Consider the following 19,944-nt stretch of genomic DNA (forward strand, 5'->3'; position numbering starts at 1 on the left):
TTGGAGAAACATATGGCTGAAATTGGAATAGTATAGGTTAGATTGGCTTCAGATTGGTTCCATAGGTTGGCGCAATATCGAGAGCCAAAGGGCCTGTACTGCGCTGGAATGTTCAATGTTCTACAGTCCTTTCACCTCAGTCTATGGCGGCACCTAGCCTCCAGACCACACCAGACTTCAAAACTTGAGGCCTTGCCTCTGGCCGCAAAAGCTGCCTCCCCACGCCGGCGTCTGGCCAGGAGCTGCATCCCCACGCCGGTCTCTGGTCGGGGCCCCGCCTCCCCACGCCGGTCTCTGGTCAGGGACCCGCCTCCCCACGCCGGTCTCTGGTCAGGGACCCGCCTCCCCACGCCGGTCTCTGGTCAGGGACCCGCCTCCCCACGCCGGTCTCTGGTTAGAAGTAAACCCAGAAGAAACTGTTTCATGCACGGCATTGAGAGAGTATTAGGATTACAAGAACCTGGAACAATTTTCATTGCATAGTGAGGATATTCCAGGATATGGTGAAGGTTGGATAATTAAAATTAGAATGATAAAGCTGCCACAGAAGAGAAAGTGATGTCACCGGTTCAACTAGCCGAATTCTGTCTCTAAGATCCTTGATGTTTCTGGATGTGAAGAAGCTGTTCGTATATGCGCGTTAGTTTGAGATTTGGGTTTCCTGGTATACTTGTATATCGACTACCAACAGGTTTCTGTATTCTTGAACAGTAATGTTCTACATTGCAAACTCATTTCTTTCCTGCTGCACACATTTCTTACCTTTCTAGTATTCTCATTTCAGTTGTTGAATTTGTTCAAGCAAATATTTCTTGTTTGACTTGTAATTATTTGTTTGACAGATGTTGGACCCGCTGTCGATGAGCAGCCCTGAGAATTCAGCATCAGGGAGTTGTCCGTCTCTGGACAGTCCCTTAGACAGGTAACGTCTTCCTACCTCTCACTAAATCCTGATCACCTATATCGCCCCTGCATTAGCCACACTGCCTCATGTTTGAAATTTTCATCTTGATGTTCAAAATCCTTCATAGTCTGTCTGTCATCTTCTCCAGCCCAACACCTCTTGAGATTATGTTCTCCTCCAAGTTTGGCTTCAAGTGCAGCACCAGTTTTATTCACTCCACCATTAACAGCCATGTCCTCAGCTGTCTGGTTCCTCAACCTTCCTATCTCCCTCTTCCCTTTTTAACTTTGTCAAACCCAGGCCAACACCGGCACCTCCACATCATGGTTCCCCTTTTAGGACCTTCCTTGAAACCTATCATTTTGACAACCTTACGGTTGCCTGTTATGACATCTTATTGTGTGGCTCAAGGTTAAACTGCATTTGATAAACACTCATATAAAGTAGCTTGGAAAATTGGACAATGTTAAAGGTGCTGTACAAATGTAGTTATTGCAATAATGTTGTCTTCATTCTGAACAAAGATGCAACTTCACATCATATTTTACACAGTCTTACATGCCTGTTGGCAAAATAACCAATTGCTTTATTAGTCGGACTGGTGGACACGTGATGGATGGAGAGGTGGAACAGAACAGGTTTGTGCTTGAATACCTGTCAGAAATATGTATAAGCTTTTGAATTAGAAGCAGATATAAACCATTCAGCCCCACAATTTTGCTCTTATATTCAGTAAGACCATGGCTGATTTGACTCTGTGTTCCCAATGTACGAGTGGTGGGTTATGTTTTATGTGGAAATATGAGCACACAGAGAAAAACAAAATTACCTTGCAATGACATGGTGCCTTTTACAATCTGCCTCTGACATCCCAATGCACTTTTCAAATGAATCGATCTGGCTGTAGTGGTTACTGTTGTAATGTAGGAAACACAACAACAAATTTGTGCTTGGTAATTTCCTAGAATCAGCAATGAGCTAATGGCCAGACAGCCTTTCTTGAATGATGTTGGCTGATGGATAAATGTTGGCCCATGATACCAAAGAGACCTTAACTGTTCTTGTTCAAAATAATGTCACGGCGTGTGTTTCATCCACCCGAGAGTGCAGAGTTCTTTGGTTTAACATCTCATCTAAAGATTTCTAGCCCTGTCAGTGCAGCCCTCCCTCACATAGAGTTCCAGCCCTGATACTGTGTTTGTGTCTCAGAAGTGGGGCAAGTGAGCAAGTGCTACCCATTGAGTCAAGCCAGAATATGAATTACCAACTTAATGTGACTTTCAGTATGCTAAGTGAACCGTTCCCCTGTTTGTGATCATCTCCAGCAGGACAACTGGAGTAAAGGGAGCAGAAGGTAGGAAAATGGAAACTTAGCAGAGAAAACGCCTTCACCATGATGAGTTTGTTTATAATTGTGAGGCTGCAAGGGTTCCCCTCCTGGAAATCTGGGTTCATTGTTGAGGGTTCCTCAAAGGGAAATGGCATTTTCATTTTGTGATTTAACTCCTCTTTACTCCTGATTTCCTTGAGTGGAAGTTGTGCTGGAGGCATTCAGCCTTCACTTTGCTCACCAATTAAGTGGTTTAGTTGCTGATCGGTCTGTGCAGGGGCTCAGCATAGATAACAGCAGACACCAGTTGTTGTGATAGTGGGCCATGAATTCTTTGATTGGGTCTTTAGCCTATGATGCGTTATCTGATCATCATTGTGATTATAGTTGGAATGCTGTGAAGTGTTGCTGGGTTGAAGGGAAGAAAGATATATTAATATTTCTGCTCCTGAAACCGTGATTGTGGGCAATGCAAGACGGGTCACTGGGGCTTGGGTGTGTAACACAAGCTTACAGACTGTCAACTTGGATTAACGTATGGAGATTAGATACTTGGTCCATGCAGTAAAGGGTCTTGTCCCAAGCAGGAAATGAAGTTTTAGAGAGTGGAGTGCAGAAAATTGGGAGGGATAAACACACAAAGAAATGTGAAACTCCAGTTACTTTGAGTTCAGGAGGAATTGGAATTGTCTGTGAACAGAGAGGATTAAGAGAAGATATGACAGGCATATTCAAAATAAGGGGTTTTGGTAAAATATATAAGGCACAACTGTTTACAGTGGCTGGCATTGGTGTAACCAGATTTAAGACAATTAGCTTGGGAACCAGAGGGGAGTTGAGGTTCGTGCACTTAGTTGTGATCTGGGATACGCTGTATGAAAGGAAACTGTCAAAAGTAAATTGGATTGAAAATAGTTTTATAAATAAAGGGAAGGAAAGCTTTGCAGGGCTGTGGGAAAGAAGAGAAAAAAATAAGATGACTTCTAAAGAGTCGGGAGAGAGCTGATGGCCTCCTCCTGTGCTATAACATTCAATGGCAGTAGTGTGACCAGACACAGTCTGTGGGTATAGGAGGTAATGAAACCTTGCTTTTACCAAGTGGTGTAAGGCTGTCTCTATTGCATTATTTTGAGTTGTCCTTTTAGATGAATGGGCAAGGATGCCAAGAGTATTATGAAACATTCATCTTAAAGAAGTTTTGATATTTTGAGTGATATAAAATCCACATTTTACTCAGTGGACATCATGGACCTAACACTTTGCTTTACTTTGCAGTGATAGTTATCCCAAAACTTGGATGCCCAGGGCACAGAGCTATCCAGATAATCATCAGGATTATTCAGGTGAGCTTTGCGCCTTCAGCTGCCTGGGTCAGAAGCCCTGGTATTTTCTCTGTACACCTCTCTCAGCCTCTCAGTCCTTTGTGCCATTCAGTGAAGTCATTCAATAATTTGATTACTGTACTTTCATGTCTATTCCTGATAACTTTCACCCCTCTGCCTGAACAATCGTAAAGCACTTTGTTTCTGTCAATTTTTGAGAAAGAGAGTTTCCAAAGTTCATACCCTGCATGAGGAAAGACTTACCCTCATCTCTGTCTTAACTGAGTGACACCGTCTGTTTGAACAGTGGCACATTTATCCAAATATTGTTTTAGGTGGTTTGGTGTCTACTTTTGCTTTTTTAATGGTCCTGTGAATCAATTCTCTCAGGATATTTTTCATTTGTTTTTTATGGGATGCGGCTGTCACTGCTAAGTCCAGCAGCTGTTTTTTTATACCTGATGACCCTTGAAACACGTGACTTGCTGGACCGTTTCGGAGGGTAGCCAAGAGGCAACACATTGCTGTAGGTCTGGAGTCACATGTAGCAGATATGGACAGTGAATTTTCCCTCCCCTCCCTAAAGTACATCTGTGAATCAGATGGATTTTTACAGCAGTCAAAGATAGCTTCATAATCACCGTCACTGAGATGAACAGTCAACTCCAGACTTTATGAATTGAATTTCATTTCTACCAATTGCTGTCTCTCCAGTGCATTAACTGGAGCCCCTGGATTGCCAGTCGTGTTATATTATCACTATGTTACTGTTGGTCTCGATCATAATGCTAAATATGCATTGTTTAGTTCATGTATATGCAAGATTGTTTTTGGATCCCTCATTCTTTTAAATTCCAATGAATGTAATCCCTGTCCACTCCGTGTCTCCTGATAAGCCAACCCCCTCAACTCTGGAATCAACCTGGTGAACCTCCTCTGCACCCCCTCTAGTGCCAGTCCATCCTTTCTCAAGTAAGGAGACCAAAACTGCACACAGTACTCCAGGAGTGGCCACACCAGAACCCTGTACAGCAATGTTGGTACAGTTGGAGACTCACTCAAGTTGGGAAGAATGCAGCAATATCTCATGAAAACCTATTAAAATTCTAACAGAACTAGTCAGGGTAAAGGCAGGAAGGAGGTTCCTGATGATTGAGGAGTCTGGAGCCAAGGGTCACACTCTTAAGCATCGGAGTAGATCATTTTAGACAGAGATCGGGGAAATGTCTTCACCCAGGGTGTGGGGTGCCTATGGAATTCTCTGCCACGGAAAGTGGTTGAGGCCAAAGCATTGAATGTTTTCAAGTAGGTGTTAGATGTAGTTTTAAGGATTACATCAGCCATGATCATATGAAATGGCTGAGTAGATTTGAAGGGCTTTTTTCTTGTTTTGACTAAGCCTGGTATTGTGGAACCCAAGCAAAACTGGAGTTAGTGGGATTTGGGTGGAAAACTTTCACTGGGTGGAGTCTTATCTCACACAACAGAAGATACTCTTATTCTTAATGGTCAGTCATTTCAGGTCCAGTATATCTCTGTAGGAATTCCTCAGGGTAGTGTCCTAGGCCCAACTACATTCAGTTGCTGCTTCAATGACTTCCCCTGCATCATAAGGTCAGAAATGAGGATGTTCCCTGATGATTGCACAATGTTCAGTATCATTTCCAATTCCTCAGCTACTGAAGCACTCAGTGTCTGTAAGCAGAGAGCCCTGGACAAGATCCAGGCCAGTAACACGTTTCATTTACATTACACAAGTACCTGGAAATGATCATTTCCAACAAGAGAAAATAAAACCATCTTTCTCCTAACATTCAATGGTATTACTATTGCTGAATCTCCCACTGTTAGTATTTTGAGGTTGCCATAGATCAGAAATTAAATTGGACCAGCCATATAAATACAATGGCTACAGATCAGAGACTGGGAATTATGCAAGCAACTCCTCTCCCAAAGTCAGTTCATTATCTACAAATCGGGATTGTGATGGAATATGTGCCACTTGCCTGGGTGGGCTGCTCCATCAACTCTCAAGTTCTACACCATCCAGGACAAAGCATCCCATGAGATTGGCTCCCATCTGACACCTTCAGCACTCACTCTGTCCAACAATGATGCAGTGTCGGCAAAGTGTAGCATCTACAAGATGCACTGTGGCAACACAACAAGACTCCTCAGACAGCACCTTCCAAACTCTCAAGCACTTCCATCAGGAGGATCAGGGCAGCAAATACATGGGAACACCACCCCCTGCAAGTTCCCATCCAAGCCCCTCACCATTCTGACTTGGAAATACAGGGCAACCTTGATTATCCGAACAACACAGGTGGGGAGTATTTTGTTCTGATATGCAAATGTTTGGATAACACCGTTTACCTGGACCTTGAGATCTTGTTTGGATATTCCAAAATTTGGATAATTGATGTTCGGATAACCCAAGATTGTTCTGTATATCACTGTTCCTTCACTGTCACTGGGCCAGAATCCTGGAATTTCTTCCCTAACAGCATTGTGGGTCTCCCTATGGCCCTGGGACTGCACCAGCTCAAGGCAGCTTATCATTACATTCTCCAAATGAGTAAGGCTTTGACAATAAATGCTGGAGTAGTTAGTGTTATCCTCAGCCTGTGCATGGTCTTGTTTCTAAAAACAGGACATTTTGAGTAGGCTGGCACTCTTTTCTGTAGAGAATAGAAATTTGAATGGTGAGATGGTCTGTAAAATTAGGAAAGGGATTCAGAGTGTAGATGTGGAGATGATGTCTGTGGAATCGCTGAAATCTGGAACCCATTAGTAGTGGACCAGAGGCACAAATATTTCTCGTAAGGATTTCAGGAAAACCTTACACAAGAAATAAAGAACTGCATATGCCGGAGATCTGAAACAAAACCAGAAATTACTGGAGCAGGTCAGGCAGCATCTTTGGAGAGAAAGCTGAGTCAGTCACTGGACCTGAAACACTGACTCAGCTTTTCCTCCACAGCTGCCTGACCTGCTGAGTTTCTCCAGTAATGTCTGTTTTTGTATGAGGAGAAAGTTAATACGTACACGGTGTGGTTGAGAACAGGATAGATGTATCCAAGGGGAGACAGAGTAAACATGAGTGTGAATTAAAATGGCTGTTTGGTGAGATGATGTAAAACATGAAGAGACATGAGCACAATCCTGATTGTATGGTCTGCTTTTGTGCTGCAAAACCCAGTGCAGATTAGCTTTTTATTTCTGAATAAAATCAGATCAGTGTTTCTCCTTGCAGATTGTGATATTCCAACATTTGAGAAAATTGGGAAAGGTGGGACATACCCACGAAGGTATCACATCTCCTACCATCACCATGACTACAGTGACGGTAAGCATCTGCCCATTCTCCAACTGAGCAATAATGGGGTGGGTACAAAACATCTTCATTGCTGTTGTTAAACACCGATTGCCCATTTTGTTTGATTCTGGACTGAGTATTTAACACATCAGTTGCAGGGTGTTTTATCTTGGTTCTGTGTTGTGGTATTTCTCATTGCCAATTTCTTTTCCCCCCTCCCCAGCAGGAGTTGATCTCTGCTGGTGTCTGTTCCCATAAGCTGCAGTCTTTCCTTCCATTATCTCGGGTGAGTCATTCTTATGGTGCTGGCCCAAGCAGTGTTCCTTGCCTTTTCTACCGTTGTGTGTGGCATCACTGCTGGATCCAGTCCTGTCCCCATCATGCAGTCTCCAACATGGAGTCACTAACTGGTGATCAGAAGCCGCAATTCTATTTCTAACGCAAAAGCAGAAATTGCTGGGAAACCTTTGCAGGTCTGGCAGCATCTGTGGAGAGAAAGCAGAATTAATGTTTCAGATCCAGTGACCCTTCAGAATTGATTTTAGCTAGGAAAAGGTTGGTATATTTGTTGTAGATTGGGTGGGGGGAGAGGGAAGAGAAGGAGGAAAAGATGATAGGTGGAGTTGGAGCCCAGCGAGAGAGAATAACAGTTGTGCAAAGGAATGGGCAAAGCCCCACATCGACTTCATTGTTTTGCTATCCTTTTCCAGCCCCTTCCACTTGCATCCGATTCTTCTGATACTTTCCATCAGTTTCAGAATTTCCAGTTCGCAGGCTCCGGCTGCTTCCTTTTCACCATCGACCTGCAATCCTTTGTCATGTCCGTCCCCCATCAGGATGGTCTTAGGGTTCTCCACTTAGAGTCATAGAGGTGTACAGCAGGGAAACAGACCCTTCGGTCCATCTCGTTCATGCTGACCTTGTTCCTGAATAAAGGGCCTGAGCCATCCCCACCCTCCTCCACCTGGCCGAGCTCATCCTTACTCTGCTCCTTTCACTCCTCTCTCATTCTTTCAGATAATGGTATGGACGTGGGTACCCACGGGGGCCCCAATTATGTCTGTCTCTTTGTGGGATATGTGAAACATTTCTTGTTACAGTCCTACTCCGGTTCCTCTCCACAACTCTTTCTCCAGTTCATCAATGACAGTGACAGTGCTGTGTCCTTCTCTCATCCAGAATTGGAAAAATTTGTTTATTTTGCTTCTAATTTTCACCCTGCTCTCACCTTCATGTGCTCCACATATAACTTCTCCCTTCCCTTCCTTCCTCAACCTCACTGTTTCCATTTCTGGGGGTAGGCGAGCCAGCTATTTCCAAACTTCCATTTCTAACCCTCCTTAACCCTTGGACTGAACCCTCGATCTCCTAACTGCACACCCATAATTCTGGATTCACAGTCTTCTATTTACTTATTCCGTCCTGGCGGCAATTCAGATTCAAGCATCTTGCTTTCAGTGTTTAATACGTTTTCAAGCATCTCAGCAGATATTTAAAGATGGAAAATATGGACGTATGCATTGGAGTATTGGAAGGAGGAACTGGCCTACCCATCCCTTTGAGATAGTGATTGACCTGCTGCAGAATACCAGTGCATGAATTTCTTTTTCAAATTCCTCTGAATATGCCTTTGGGATGCTCATCATGAAAGGCAGCCATTATCGCCGTTATTCACTCTCAGATCAGTGTGGCACGCTTCTCAAAGCAAAGTTTACCTCACAAGATGCCTGGTCCCCAGCCTTTCAATTATGGCCCTAATTTTACAGCTGTGTTATTTATGAAGAAGGGTCACTGGACCTGAAACATTTAGTCTGCTTTCTCTTCAAAGATACTGTCAGACCTGCTGAGTTTTCCCAGCAATGTCTGTTTTTTGTTTCTAACTTCCAGCATCCACAGTTCTTTGGGTTTTTTGTTTTGTGTTATTTCTCCTTTCCCCATGCTTGTCAATTTGTGCTACCTCCTGAATCTGTGCACCTCTGACCTCTTAGTGAAGAGTTATTGCAGATGGTAGCAGACTAACAGACCTTCGTCTCCTTGGTGCTGTCACGGTTGAACCACAACATCTGCCCTACCAACAGCTTCTGGAAAGCACAGCTTCCAACACAGCTCCATCTTGCTGACTATTTGGACTATATTTAACCTCAAGGCTTTTTTGTTTACCCCTCTCCACAGGTCGTAAAACGTTCCCCAGAGCAAGAAGAACCCATGGAAACACTTTCCGCTCGCCTGTCAACTTCAGTCCCACAGAGCACTCCCTGAGCACCAGCAGCGGGAGCAGTATTTTCACCCCAGAGTATGAGGACAGCAGGATGAGAAGAAGGGGAAGTGACATCGACAATCTAACACTGTCTGTCATGGACATCAGCCCCCCTAGCCGTTGTAAGGTTCACAGCATGCTATGTTGGAGGGGTGGGGAGGTCTGTGTGGTCTATCTAATCCCCCATGGGAGGAGGCTCATTGTAATTCCAGAGTTCAAGCTGTGGCCTATCAAGTTGTGCAGATTGTGGCACCACACTCTGGTACTGACAGTGAACATAGGATGTGCATCAAGCTTCATCTCTGCTCTTAACTATGCTGCTAAGCAGTACTTGATAATAAATTTAATGTTAGCCTAACCATCAGGATGGTTCCCCCGAAACGTCGATTTTCCTGCTCCTCGGATGCTGCCTGACCTGCTGTGCTTTTCCAGCACCACTCTCATCTGAACTCTGGTTTCCAGCATCTGCAGTCCTCACTTTTGCCTCCTTTGGATTACTGGTTCAGTACTGTAACCATTACTCCCCTGAACTTATTGAAGAGGGAACAAGCTCGTGTTTGAAAGAGCTCCAGTGTTGATTCTGTATGTGAATTAAAGTTTTGCCAGAGAGTCGTGTGAAACTGCCAACAGAAAATCGATCAGCAACTCCTATTGCAAAGCTAGTGGAAATAGGCTGCTGATACACAGTTGCTGGATTGCGCCACATCTGAACTTCTTACAAACTACTTTAATGACTTAGATGAAGGAAGTGATAGCATCATATTTAGATTAGATTTCCTACAGTGTGAAGACAGGCCCTTCAGCCCAACAAGTCCACACCAACCCTCCGAAGAGTAACCTACCCATACCCATTTCCCTCTGACTAATGCACCTAACACGATGGGCAATTTAGCATGGCCAAATCATCTGCCCAAATCATCTGCCCTGCACATTTTTGGACTGTGGGAGGATACCGAAGGAAACCCGTGCAGACACGGGGAGAATGTGCAGACTCCACACAGACAGTCGGCCAATCTGGGACCCTGGTGCTGTGAGGCAGCAGTGCTAACCACTGAGCCACCAAGCCACCCTTTAAATCTGCAAATGCTGCAAACAGAGGAAGGAAAGTGTATTGTGAGGAGGACATAAGGAGGTTGCAGGTGAATTTTGATGTGTTGAATGACTGGGCAGAAATCTGGCAGATGAAGTAGTGAGGAAAAATGCGAAGTTGTTCACTCTGGCAGGAGCCATAAGAAAGCAGAGAATGACTTCAGAATTCCAAGGTGCAAGGGGATCTAGTTCATAAATCACAAAAACGAGTACGTAGGTACAACAAATAACTTGGAAAGCTAATGGGATGCTATCCTTTATTGTGAGAGGCATGAACATAAAAGTGAGTCTTCTATACTTCAGTTGTATAAATTATTGTTGAGACCATATAAAATCATACAACACAGAACAGGCCCTTCAGCCCAACTTATCCATCCTGATTAGGCTTCCTAAACTGAACTAATTCCATAGCCCTGTAAACTTTTCCTATCCATCTTGAATATGGTGTACGTTTTCATCTCCTTATTTAAGGGCAAATATAAATGGCAGTTGTTCAGAGGAGGTTTGCTTAATTGTTACCTGGAATGAGGGGATTGTCTTATGAGGATAGCTCGAGCAGTCTGGACTTGCTTCACTGGAGTTTAGAGGAGTGAAGGGTGACTTGATTAAAATACAATCACAAGGTGGATGTGGGAGAGTTGATTCCTCTTGTAGGTGAATCCAAAACAAGGCGGTTGCCCTTTCACAAAAGAGATCAGCAGAAGTCAGAGGGTTGTGATTTTGGAAATCAGTTTCTGTTCAGTGATGTTTCACCTGTGTTACCTGTGTCGCAGACGGTGATATTCTTCCTTAATTCCGACTTGGACAAGGTATGCACCAAGGTCTTGGGATCCACACTTTGAGTGGAGGGAGCCTGTTCTGCAATGGAGCACGTTGTCCTTGGAGTGTTGGTCAGACAACCATGGGAGCATTTGTGGTTAAAGCACACAAATCTGCTATGTCCTGTGCTCCTTGCCTTGGACTCCCCTGGGGCTGAACAGGGAGGCAGGGTGGAGGTGGAAGGCCTAGCAACCTCTGGAGTGTCCTGAGGCTTCTGTACATGGCTCCTCCTCTGCCGTAGTCCCTAGATCCTCCACTTTTATTGGACAAGGAATCCCAGGAGCCCCTGGCAGTGGTGAGAACTTCTACCTCAGGCAAGAGGGTGTAGACGATGAGCAAAGAGTCTGAGGGATGTGGTGTCCAGGTAATAAAGTCAGTTTGGGAAGATAGTATGTGAACTATTGCTAGGTGTCATGAAAACCCTCCATGAAACTCACCAAAATTGACTCTTAGCGGAAATTGGACCAACGCTCCACCTTTGTTATTGATATGACTGGTCAAAGGAGTAAGACTGTTATTTCAAGGGATACTCTTTGCTAATGGATCTAATGAGCTACTGCAAGATTCATTATGGGTTTAACAGCTTTTGCAAGCGCAACTAGTTATTAATGAAAGCACACTAACATCTGTAAAGAACTTCCTTTTAAAGATGGGGGACTTCAAGACTGGAGACACATTTTAAGGTGACAGGAGAGAGATTTTAAAAAAAGAATGAGGGGCAAATTATTTTACAGATGGTGGTTCGCATGTGGAATGAGTTTCCTGGGGAAGTGGTGTATGTGACTACAATTACAACGTTTAAAAGACTTTTGGTTAAGTACATGAATAGGAAAGGTTTGGAGGGATATGGGCCAGGAGCAGGCAGGTGGGACTAGTTTAGTTTAGGGTTATGTTCGGCATGGACTGGTTGGACTGTGAAGGGTCTGTTTCTGTGCTGTATGACTATTATCTCCATGTTAAAACAGTGGAGATAGGGTAATTGAATATTCTGAATGAGGTTGTTAGCTTTTGACAGCCCGTCTAGCAAGAATCTTTCCATGTCAATGTGGAAGAATGTGAATCTGTTGATGTAGGTATAGAATTCTAACCACAAATAGATCAGCCATGATCTTCTTAACGGGTGAAACAGGTTTGAGGGACCAAATAACCTATTCCTGCTCCTAATGTTTATGTTTGTATGAACATGGGTTGTGATCAAAAGCATGAGTTCTAAGTCCTTTTGAAAGCCAATGTTTGCAGTAATTATGGGCTTCAACAGAGAGACCTAATTCTAAGTGGGCTTGTGCCAGATCAGCTGGATCTGTCTCACCATTTATTTGTTATCACAGGTCTAAAGCCTGAGTTCACTCCCCTGAGGCGTTTCAGCTCTGCATGAGCCACAGGGACTGCAGCAGGTCAACTGCCTTCCCGAGGGCAATTGGAAATGAGTATTAAATGTTTTAGTTGTCATCAATACCACTTCCTGAGATCAAATATATTTTATAAACAGTGTTGGATAGTCCCCTTACCCAGTGTGCAATTGATATAGTCTGGTGTGTATATTGTCACAGATGTATTGTGTCACAGCAAGGACTTGATACACAGCAGGGCAACTGAAAGGTCAGCTAATGTGGCTGCATTCTTGGCATGTGTTTGGTTCTGAGAGAATTTGGACGACTCGGGGAAGTGAGGGTGGAATCTTCACATTTCTCCTTTCTCGAAGCCAATTTTCTAAAATTGGCTTTATGTTTTGTAGCCCCAAGGGCGCCAACAAATTGGAGACTGGGCAAGCTGCTGGGCCAGGGGGCATTCGGCAGGGTCTATTTGTGCTATGATGCTGACACAGCAAGAGAACTGGCCGTGAAACAAGTGCAGTTCGACCCAGACAGTCCTGAGACCAGCAAGGTGAGATTATTGCATTACATACTTGGGAGACATGGGCACTATCACTGGGTGGCTGCAGAGACAAGGCAAGTGGTAATGGATCAATGGGTGACAAAGGGAGCTGTGTGAATGGAGCGGGAGATGGGGAGCTGTGTTAATGGAGGGGGAGGCGTGGGGAGCTGTGTGAATGGAGGGGGAGATGGGGAGCTGTGTTAATGGAGGGGGAGATGTGGGGAGCTGTGTGAATAGAGGGGGAGACGTGGGGAGCTGTGTGAATGGAGGGGGAGATGTGGGGAGCTGTGTGAATGGAGGGGGAGATGTGGGGAGCTGTGTGAATGGAGGGGGAGACGTGGGGAGCTGTGTTAATGGAGGGGGAGACGTGGGGAGCTGTGTGAATGGAGGGGGAGATGTGGGGAGCTGTGTTAATGGAGGGGGAGACGTGGGGAGCTGTGTGAATGGAGGGGAGACGTGGGGAGCTGTGTGAATGGAGGGGGAGACGTGGGGAGCTGTGTGAATGGAGGGGGAGACGTGGGGAGCTGTGTTAATGGAGGGGGAGACGTGGGGAGCTGTGTGAATGGAGGGGGAGACGTGGGGAGCTGTGTGAATGGAGGGGGAGATGTGGGGAGCTGTGTGAATGGAGGGGGAGACGTGGGGAGCTGTGTGAATGGAGGGGGAGACGTGGGGAGCTGTGTGAATGGAGGGGGAGATGTGGGAGCTGTGTGAATGGAGGGGAGACGTGGGGAGCTGTGTTAATGGAGGGGGAGACGTGGGGAGCTGTGTTAATGGAGGGGGAGATGTGGGGAGCTGTGTTAATAGAGGGGGAGGCGTGGGGAGCTGTGTGAATAGAGGGGGAGACGTGGGGAGCTGTGTGAATAGAGGGGGAGATGTGGGGAGCTGTGTTAATGGAGGGGGAGGCGTGGGGAGCTGTGTGAATAGAGGGGGAGACGTGGGGAGCTGTGTGAATGGAGGGGGAGACGTGGGGAGCTGTGTGAATGGAGGGGGAGATGTGGGGAGCTGTGTTAATGGAGGGGGAGATGTGGGGAGCTGTGTGAATGGAGGGGGAGACGTGGGGAGCTGTGTGAATGGAGGGGGAGACGTGGGGAGCTGTGTTAATAGAGGGGGAGGCGTGGGGAGCTGTTAATTGAGCGGGAGATGGGGAGCTGTGTCAATGGAGGGGGAGACGTGGGGAGCTGTGTGAATGGAGGGGGAGACGTGGGGAGCTGTGTGAATGGAGGGGGAGACGTGGGGAGCTGTGTTAATGGAGGGGGAGATGTGGGGAGCTGTGTGAATGGAGGGGGAGACGTGGAGCTGTGTGAATGGAGGGGGAGACGTGGAGCTGTGTGAATGGAGGGGGAGACGTGGGGAGCTGTGTGAATGGAGGGGGAGACGTGGGGAGCTGTGTGAATGGAGGGGGAGACGTGGAGCTGTGTGAATGGAGGGGGAGATGTGGGGAGCTGTGTGAATGGAGGGGGAGACGTGAAGGGCCATGTTTACGAAGCATTAGGGCATTGGGTGTAGGGGTGCCATGTTGACAGGGAGAGGTGTGCAGCGTAAATGTTGTTGGAGGATTGAGACATGGGGTGGGGGGGTGAGGGGGTGCAAGTTAACAAGTTGAGGTGTGGAGTGCCATGCTGACAGGAGAGATGTTTGGAGGGGGTGAGGGTGTGGGATGCGTGCTGTCAGGAGATGTGTTGGTTGGGAGGCAGCATGCTGACAGGAGAGATGTTTGGAGGGGGTGAGGGTGTGGGATGCGTGCTGTCAGGAGATGTGTTGGTTGGGAGGCAGCATGCTGACAGGAGAGATGTTTGGAGGGGGTGAGGGTGTGGGATGCGTGCTGTCAGGAGATGTGTTGGTTGGGAGGCAGCATGCTGACAGGAGAGGGAAATGTGGGGGTTGTAGCAATGGAGGAGAAATTGCACTGTGAGGTGGGAGGCCTATCATCAATGGCCTTTGATTCTGATTATGTATTTATATTTTAAAAACTCTTAAAATTCCTTGTTGTGTAGCAAGCCTTTCTGTGTGTTGCATGCGTTGGATTTTCTAACAACCTAATTTTTCTGTATTTTTAGGAGGTGAATGCTCTTGAATGTGAGATCCAGCTATTAAAGAATCTGCACCATGAGCGAATTGTCCAGTATTATGGCTGTTTGAGAGACCCTCAAGAGAGAACTCTTTCTATCTTTATGGAGTATATGCCAGGGGTAAGCTTAAACAAAACACTGGATATTCATAATCATAGTGTGTCTTTCCTAATTCCGTTGTTTGGTACACAGCTTGAAAACTGTAGGGCAGTCAGTTTAACAATTACTTGAACAAAGACTACTTGAGAACACTTGGAAAAGCCGAATTTCTGAGAGGGAAGCATTGAAGGGTAGGCTGTGTCTTTCAAAAATATTATCCTGATCAAAAACTATGGTTCTGAAGTGTCAGGAAATGTACAGTAACATTTCAATTTTGCTGCATTTATTACGACCGCACATCAGTGTCACCATCAGTTTACCATTGACTCCACATCCACAAACATCCTCCCACTCCACCAATGACGCTCAGTAGTAGCAGTGTGTACTATCTACAAGGTGCACTGCAGAAATTCACCAAATATCCTTAGACAGCACGTTCCAAATCCATGACCACTTCCATCTAGAAGGACAGGGGCAGCAGATACTTGGGAAGACCAGCTCCAGCAGGTTCCCCTCTAAGTCACTCACCATCCTGACTTTTATATATCGCTGTTCCTTCAGTGCTACTGAGTCAAAATCCTGGAATTCTTTCCTTAAGGGCATTGTGGGTCAACCTACAGCACATGGATTGCAGCGGTTCACGAAGGCAGCTCACCCCCACCTTCTCAAGGGGCAGCTAGGAGGGGCTGCGCAAGCCAGTGTTGCCCATGTCCCATGAATGAACTATTTAAAAAGTTTTTTGTCCTCTTAAAGTTTACTTGGTTCTTTACAGGCTTTTCACTATCATTGCTAATGATGGGTTGTGATTCATCATTCTTTTTAAAATAGTGTACATTTTCAAGATCGGCACTTGTCTGAATTCGTGCAAAACGCTTAATGTTTTGTAAATTTTTTCAAGATTTTTCAAAGCCACAGCCCTGGATGATTCAGCTCAGAAGCTGTTACCAGGTCCAGGCTGCGAATCTGGATTGAGTTCATCCAATACGGTCAATAAATGTCCTTTCACATGTGATTGGGAGATGCCAGTGTTTAATTGGGGTGTAAAAGGTTAAAAATCACACAACACCAGGTTATAGTCCAACAGGTTTAATTGGAAGCACTAGCTTTCGGAGCGCCGCTCCTTCATCAGGTGGTTGTGGAGGACACAAGTGTAAGACACAGAATCTATAGCAAAAGTTTACAGTGTGATGTTACTGAAATTATACATTGAAAAATACCTTGATTGTTTGTTGAGTCTTTCACCTGTTCGAATACAGAGTTACATTGTACTTTGCTCAAAAACTGCATGGATTCATGTTGTCTCACTTTTTAAATTTGAATCAGTCTAAACATTATGGCACAGACAGAGAATACCCGGGGCTAACACTTTCAACATATTGTCTGGCTGACACCAATTGTTACAGTTAACCTGAGAATGTAACTTCTTAAAAAAAAAGTTTTGTGACTTACATATGAAAGAAGTGAAACTAACATGGTCATTCTAACAGATGAAAGACTCAACAAACAATCAAGGTATTTTTCAATGTATAATTTCAATTACATCACACTGTAAACTTTTGTTCTAAATTCTGTGTCTTACACTTGTGTCCTCCACAACCACCTGATGAAGGAGCGGCGCTCCGAAAGCTAGTGCTTCCAATTAAACCTGTTGGACTATAACCTGGTGTTGTGTGATTTTTAAGTTTGTACTTCCACACTGGTCACTAAATTATCAGACGCCGGAAATAAGGATGAAGAAGCAGTTTTGAACTGTTGTAAACTGCTGATAAATGCAAATGCAGACACCTCTAAAGTCTCTCAGATTTTCCTGGTAAAATAAATGTTTAGTGTCGGAAACTTTGATTGTCGGTGCCTTTGATTGGGGCGAAGAGGGCTGCAGTTTTCTTTCTGTAAAGAAAGATTACTGAATCATTCACAGAGAGTAGCTTTCAATTCCAGATGTTTTAATTGACTTTAAACTCTTATTACCTGCCATAATGGCTTCTGAAACCATGTCCCCAGCGCATTTGCCTTATTGCTAATTGTGTGATACTATCACTATGCCACTGTTTAAGTAATCTGGTCATAGCAGTGTCTGGAGGGAATTTACAAGTGATTGAATTACAATCTCCTTCTGTAGGGTTCAATAAAAGACCAGCTGAAGGCGTATGGTGCTCTTACAGAGAACGTGACTCGCAGGTACACTCGTCAGATCCTGGAAGGTGTTTCTTACCTCCACAGTAACATGATTGTACATAGAGATATAAAAGGTGAGTGCCAACAGAAAGTTATGCACTGAAATAATATGTACAGTCAGCTGAGGCTACATACTGGACAGAAAGGGGAAAGGAACTTGCAGCTCCCTGGACTGTAAACTCTGATGCAGAAATAAACTCTAATCTACCTGTACTAACAATGCCCAGATGTTTGGAGTAGCTTTATTGGAATAGTGTCCTAAAGATAAAAGCAAAATATTGCAAAGACTGGAAATGTGATAGAAAAAAAATGAATATTGCTGGAAATGGCTTTGAAGGTCAGGTAGGATCTATGGCAAGCCATGGCCAACCTGAAGCATTAACTTTGCTTCTCCCAATAAATACTGGCTGAATGTTTCTAGCATTTTATGTGCTTCAGATAAAACTTTGCTTCTGTCTGATTTCTCTTTCCTTATTTCAATCTTTAATCTCTCTCTCTCTCTCTCTCTCTCTCGTAACTTCATATTTTCACTAATAATAGTTCAAACATTTTTCAATCTATTCTCCAGCACTCTGGTTTCCCTGCTTATAAGACTTGGAATTGGAAGTAAGGCCATTCGGCCCATCGAGTCCACTCTACCATTCAATCATGGCTGATGGGCGTTTCAACGCCACTTACCCACACTCTCCCCATTGCCCTTAATTCCTTGCAAGATTAAGAATTTATCAATCTCTACCTTGAAGACACTGCTGAATATAGTTGCTGATATCTTGAAGAATATTGAAGAAGGAGGCCATTTAGCCACTGTGTCTATTCCAACTCTTCAAGGGTGATATTCAATTAGGCTTCCCCCTGTTCTCTTTCCTTTCTAACATTTATTCAATTGCCTTTGAAAGTTACTCTTCCAGATCGTAACAACTTGCTGCTCCAAGTATTTTCTCAGAGGGGTAAGTTATCTGGGATTCTTGTCATAGGCAAGAAAAGAATTGGCCTTGGTTGTGATGCTCACTGGAGTGCAACAGCCAAGGAAGCTCGCTTTTCAAGACTTATACATGAAGAATGGACACATTGACAATATCCCAATAAGGGGAAAGATAAAGCTGCCGTAGTCCCAGAGGACCATAGGCTGCTCCCTCATTGGTGTGAGAGAGAGAGAGACAGACAACTAGTGGCAGTTTAACCTGAGGGTCACCTCACAGTATCCCAGTAATCTGCTGATGGTTTTGGAACCAAGTCACATTGGAGATCTGGAGAGGTTTGGGTGGAAGCAACAACAAATGTTTGCTCTGAATCCTGCCTGACTTGTCCTTTGGTGACAGAAGTTTAATTTTGTTCTAGTTTCACCCAGGAGTGCTGGTATGAGTGTTGTTCACCTGCCCTGCACCAAGGATGGCACTGCTAAATGCAGGCAGTTCCAATCAGCAACTCTCTCTCTTTACTGTGATTTGTTGCATCTGGAATCTCAGCATCACACTTTTAGTAATGATGGAGCAAACTTCACCCGTAAGTTGGGAGAATTTGACATGTGTAAGTGCAAGGGGAGCACTTATTGCGTTATTCTGGTGCATCAGCGAGCTTTGTGACTTTCCATCAATTTGCTATTAAATTGCAGCATAAGGACATCATGCTGTGATTGTTGAGGGCACTGTTAGGTATTGGAAATTGGACTGAAATGGTGTCCTTTGTTTTAAAGGAGCCAACATTTTACGGGATTCTGCTGGTAATGTTAAATTGGGAGATTTTGGTGCAAGTAGAAGGTTGCAGACTATCTGTCTGTCGGGGACAGGCATGAAGTCGGTCACTGGCACGCCGTACTGGATGAGCCCAGAAGTGATCAGTGGTGAAGGTTACGGCAGAAAAGCAGATATCTGGTAAGTTGACGCGACCTGAATTAAAGTTTTATGAATGAAACCAGTCATAGTAAACCTCAGAGTGGACATCTCTGCAGCAGTTCCTCAGGGTAGTGTCCTCGGCACAGCCATCTCCATCTGCTTCATCAATGAGCTTCCCTCCATAAGGTCAAAAGTTGGGATGCTCACTGATGACTGCGCAATGTTCAGCACCATTTGTCACTCCTCAGATACTGAAGCAGTACACGTTCAAATATCCTGGTTTGGGCTCATCATTCGTACCCATAAATACAAGGCAATGACCATCTCCAACAAAGAATCTAACCATTGCTCATTGACATTCAATGGCATTGCCATCCCTGAACTTCAACCTGTCAGCATCCTGGGGGTTACCATTGCTCAGAAACTGAGTAAGACTCGCCATATAAATACTTTGGCTGCAAGAGCAGGGCAGAGGTTAGGAATACTGCACAAGTAACTCATTTCCTGACTCCCCAAAACCTTTCCACAAATCATGAGGCACACGTCAGGAGTGTGATGGAATACTCCCAACTTGTCTCAGTGGGTGCAGCTTCAACAACACATGAGAAGCTCAACACCATCAAGGGGGAAGCAGCCTGCCTCATTGGCAGCATATCCACATTATTCATTCCCTCCACCACTGACTCTCAGTAGTAATAGTATATTGCTATCCTGTATCTTATACTTGTGTCAAATTGCAGTTTCCATCAATCTGCTCGTGCTTTTTGTTTAAATAGCTCTTAATATTCAAATGCTTACTTTGTTTTAGAAATGAAAATTTATAAGGAGCATTAACAGGTTGTACTTGACTGTAT

The 19,944-nt window shown here is 44.8% G+C and overlaps 1 protein-coding gene and 1 long non-coding RNA gene across 3 annotated transcripts in view; one reads left to right on the top strand and one right to left on the bottom strand.

The window, feature by feature from the left end:
- Window positions 1–19,944, top strand: part of map3k2 (mitogen-activated protein kinase kinase kinase 2) — a 120,845-nt gene that overhangs the window by 95,441 nt on the left and 5,460 nt on the right. For both annotated transcript variants that reach the window (XM_060828215.1, XM_060828216.1), the window contains 8 exons: window positions 843–922; window positions 3,510–3,577; window positions 6,813–6,905; window positions 9,048–9,254; window positions 12,776–12,924; window positions 14,973–15,104; window positions 17,203–17,332; window positions 18,952–19,129. In XM_060828215.1, coding sequence (XP_060684198.1) covers window positions 843–922; window positions 3,510–3,577; window positions 6,813–6,905; window positions 9,048–9,254; window positions 12,776–12,924; window positions 14,973–15,104; window positions 17,203–17,332; window positions 18,952–19,129 — 1,037 coding nt within the window. The remainder of the gene's footprint in view (window positions 1–842; window positions 923–3,509; window positions 3,578–6,812; window positions 6,906–9,047; window positions 9,255–12,775; window positions 12,925–14,972; window positions 15,105–17,202; window positions 17,333–18,951; window positions 19,130–19,944) is intronic.
- The window catches only part of LOC132817698 (uncharacterized), a 31,392-nt gene continuing 18,278 nt past the window's right edge, over window positions 6,831–19,944 (bottom strand). Inside the window, exon 3 of the long non-coding RNA XR_009644905.1 lies at window positions 6,831–7,360. This is a non-coding gene — a long non-coding RNA (uncharacterized LOC132817698). The remainder of the gene's footprint in view (window positions 7,361–19,944) is intronic.

Source organism: Hemiscyllium ocellatum, chromosome 7 (assembly GCF_020745735.1).
Source record: "Hemiscyllium ocellatum isolate sHemOce1 chromosome 7, sHemOce1.pat.X.cur, whole genome shotgun sequence".
NCBI lineage: Eukaryota > Metazoa > Chordata > Chondrichthyes > Orectolobiformes > Hemiscylliidae > Hemiscyllium > Hemiscyllium ocellatum.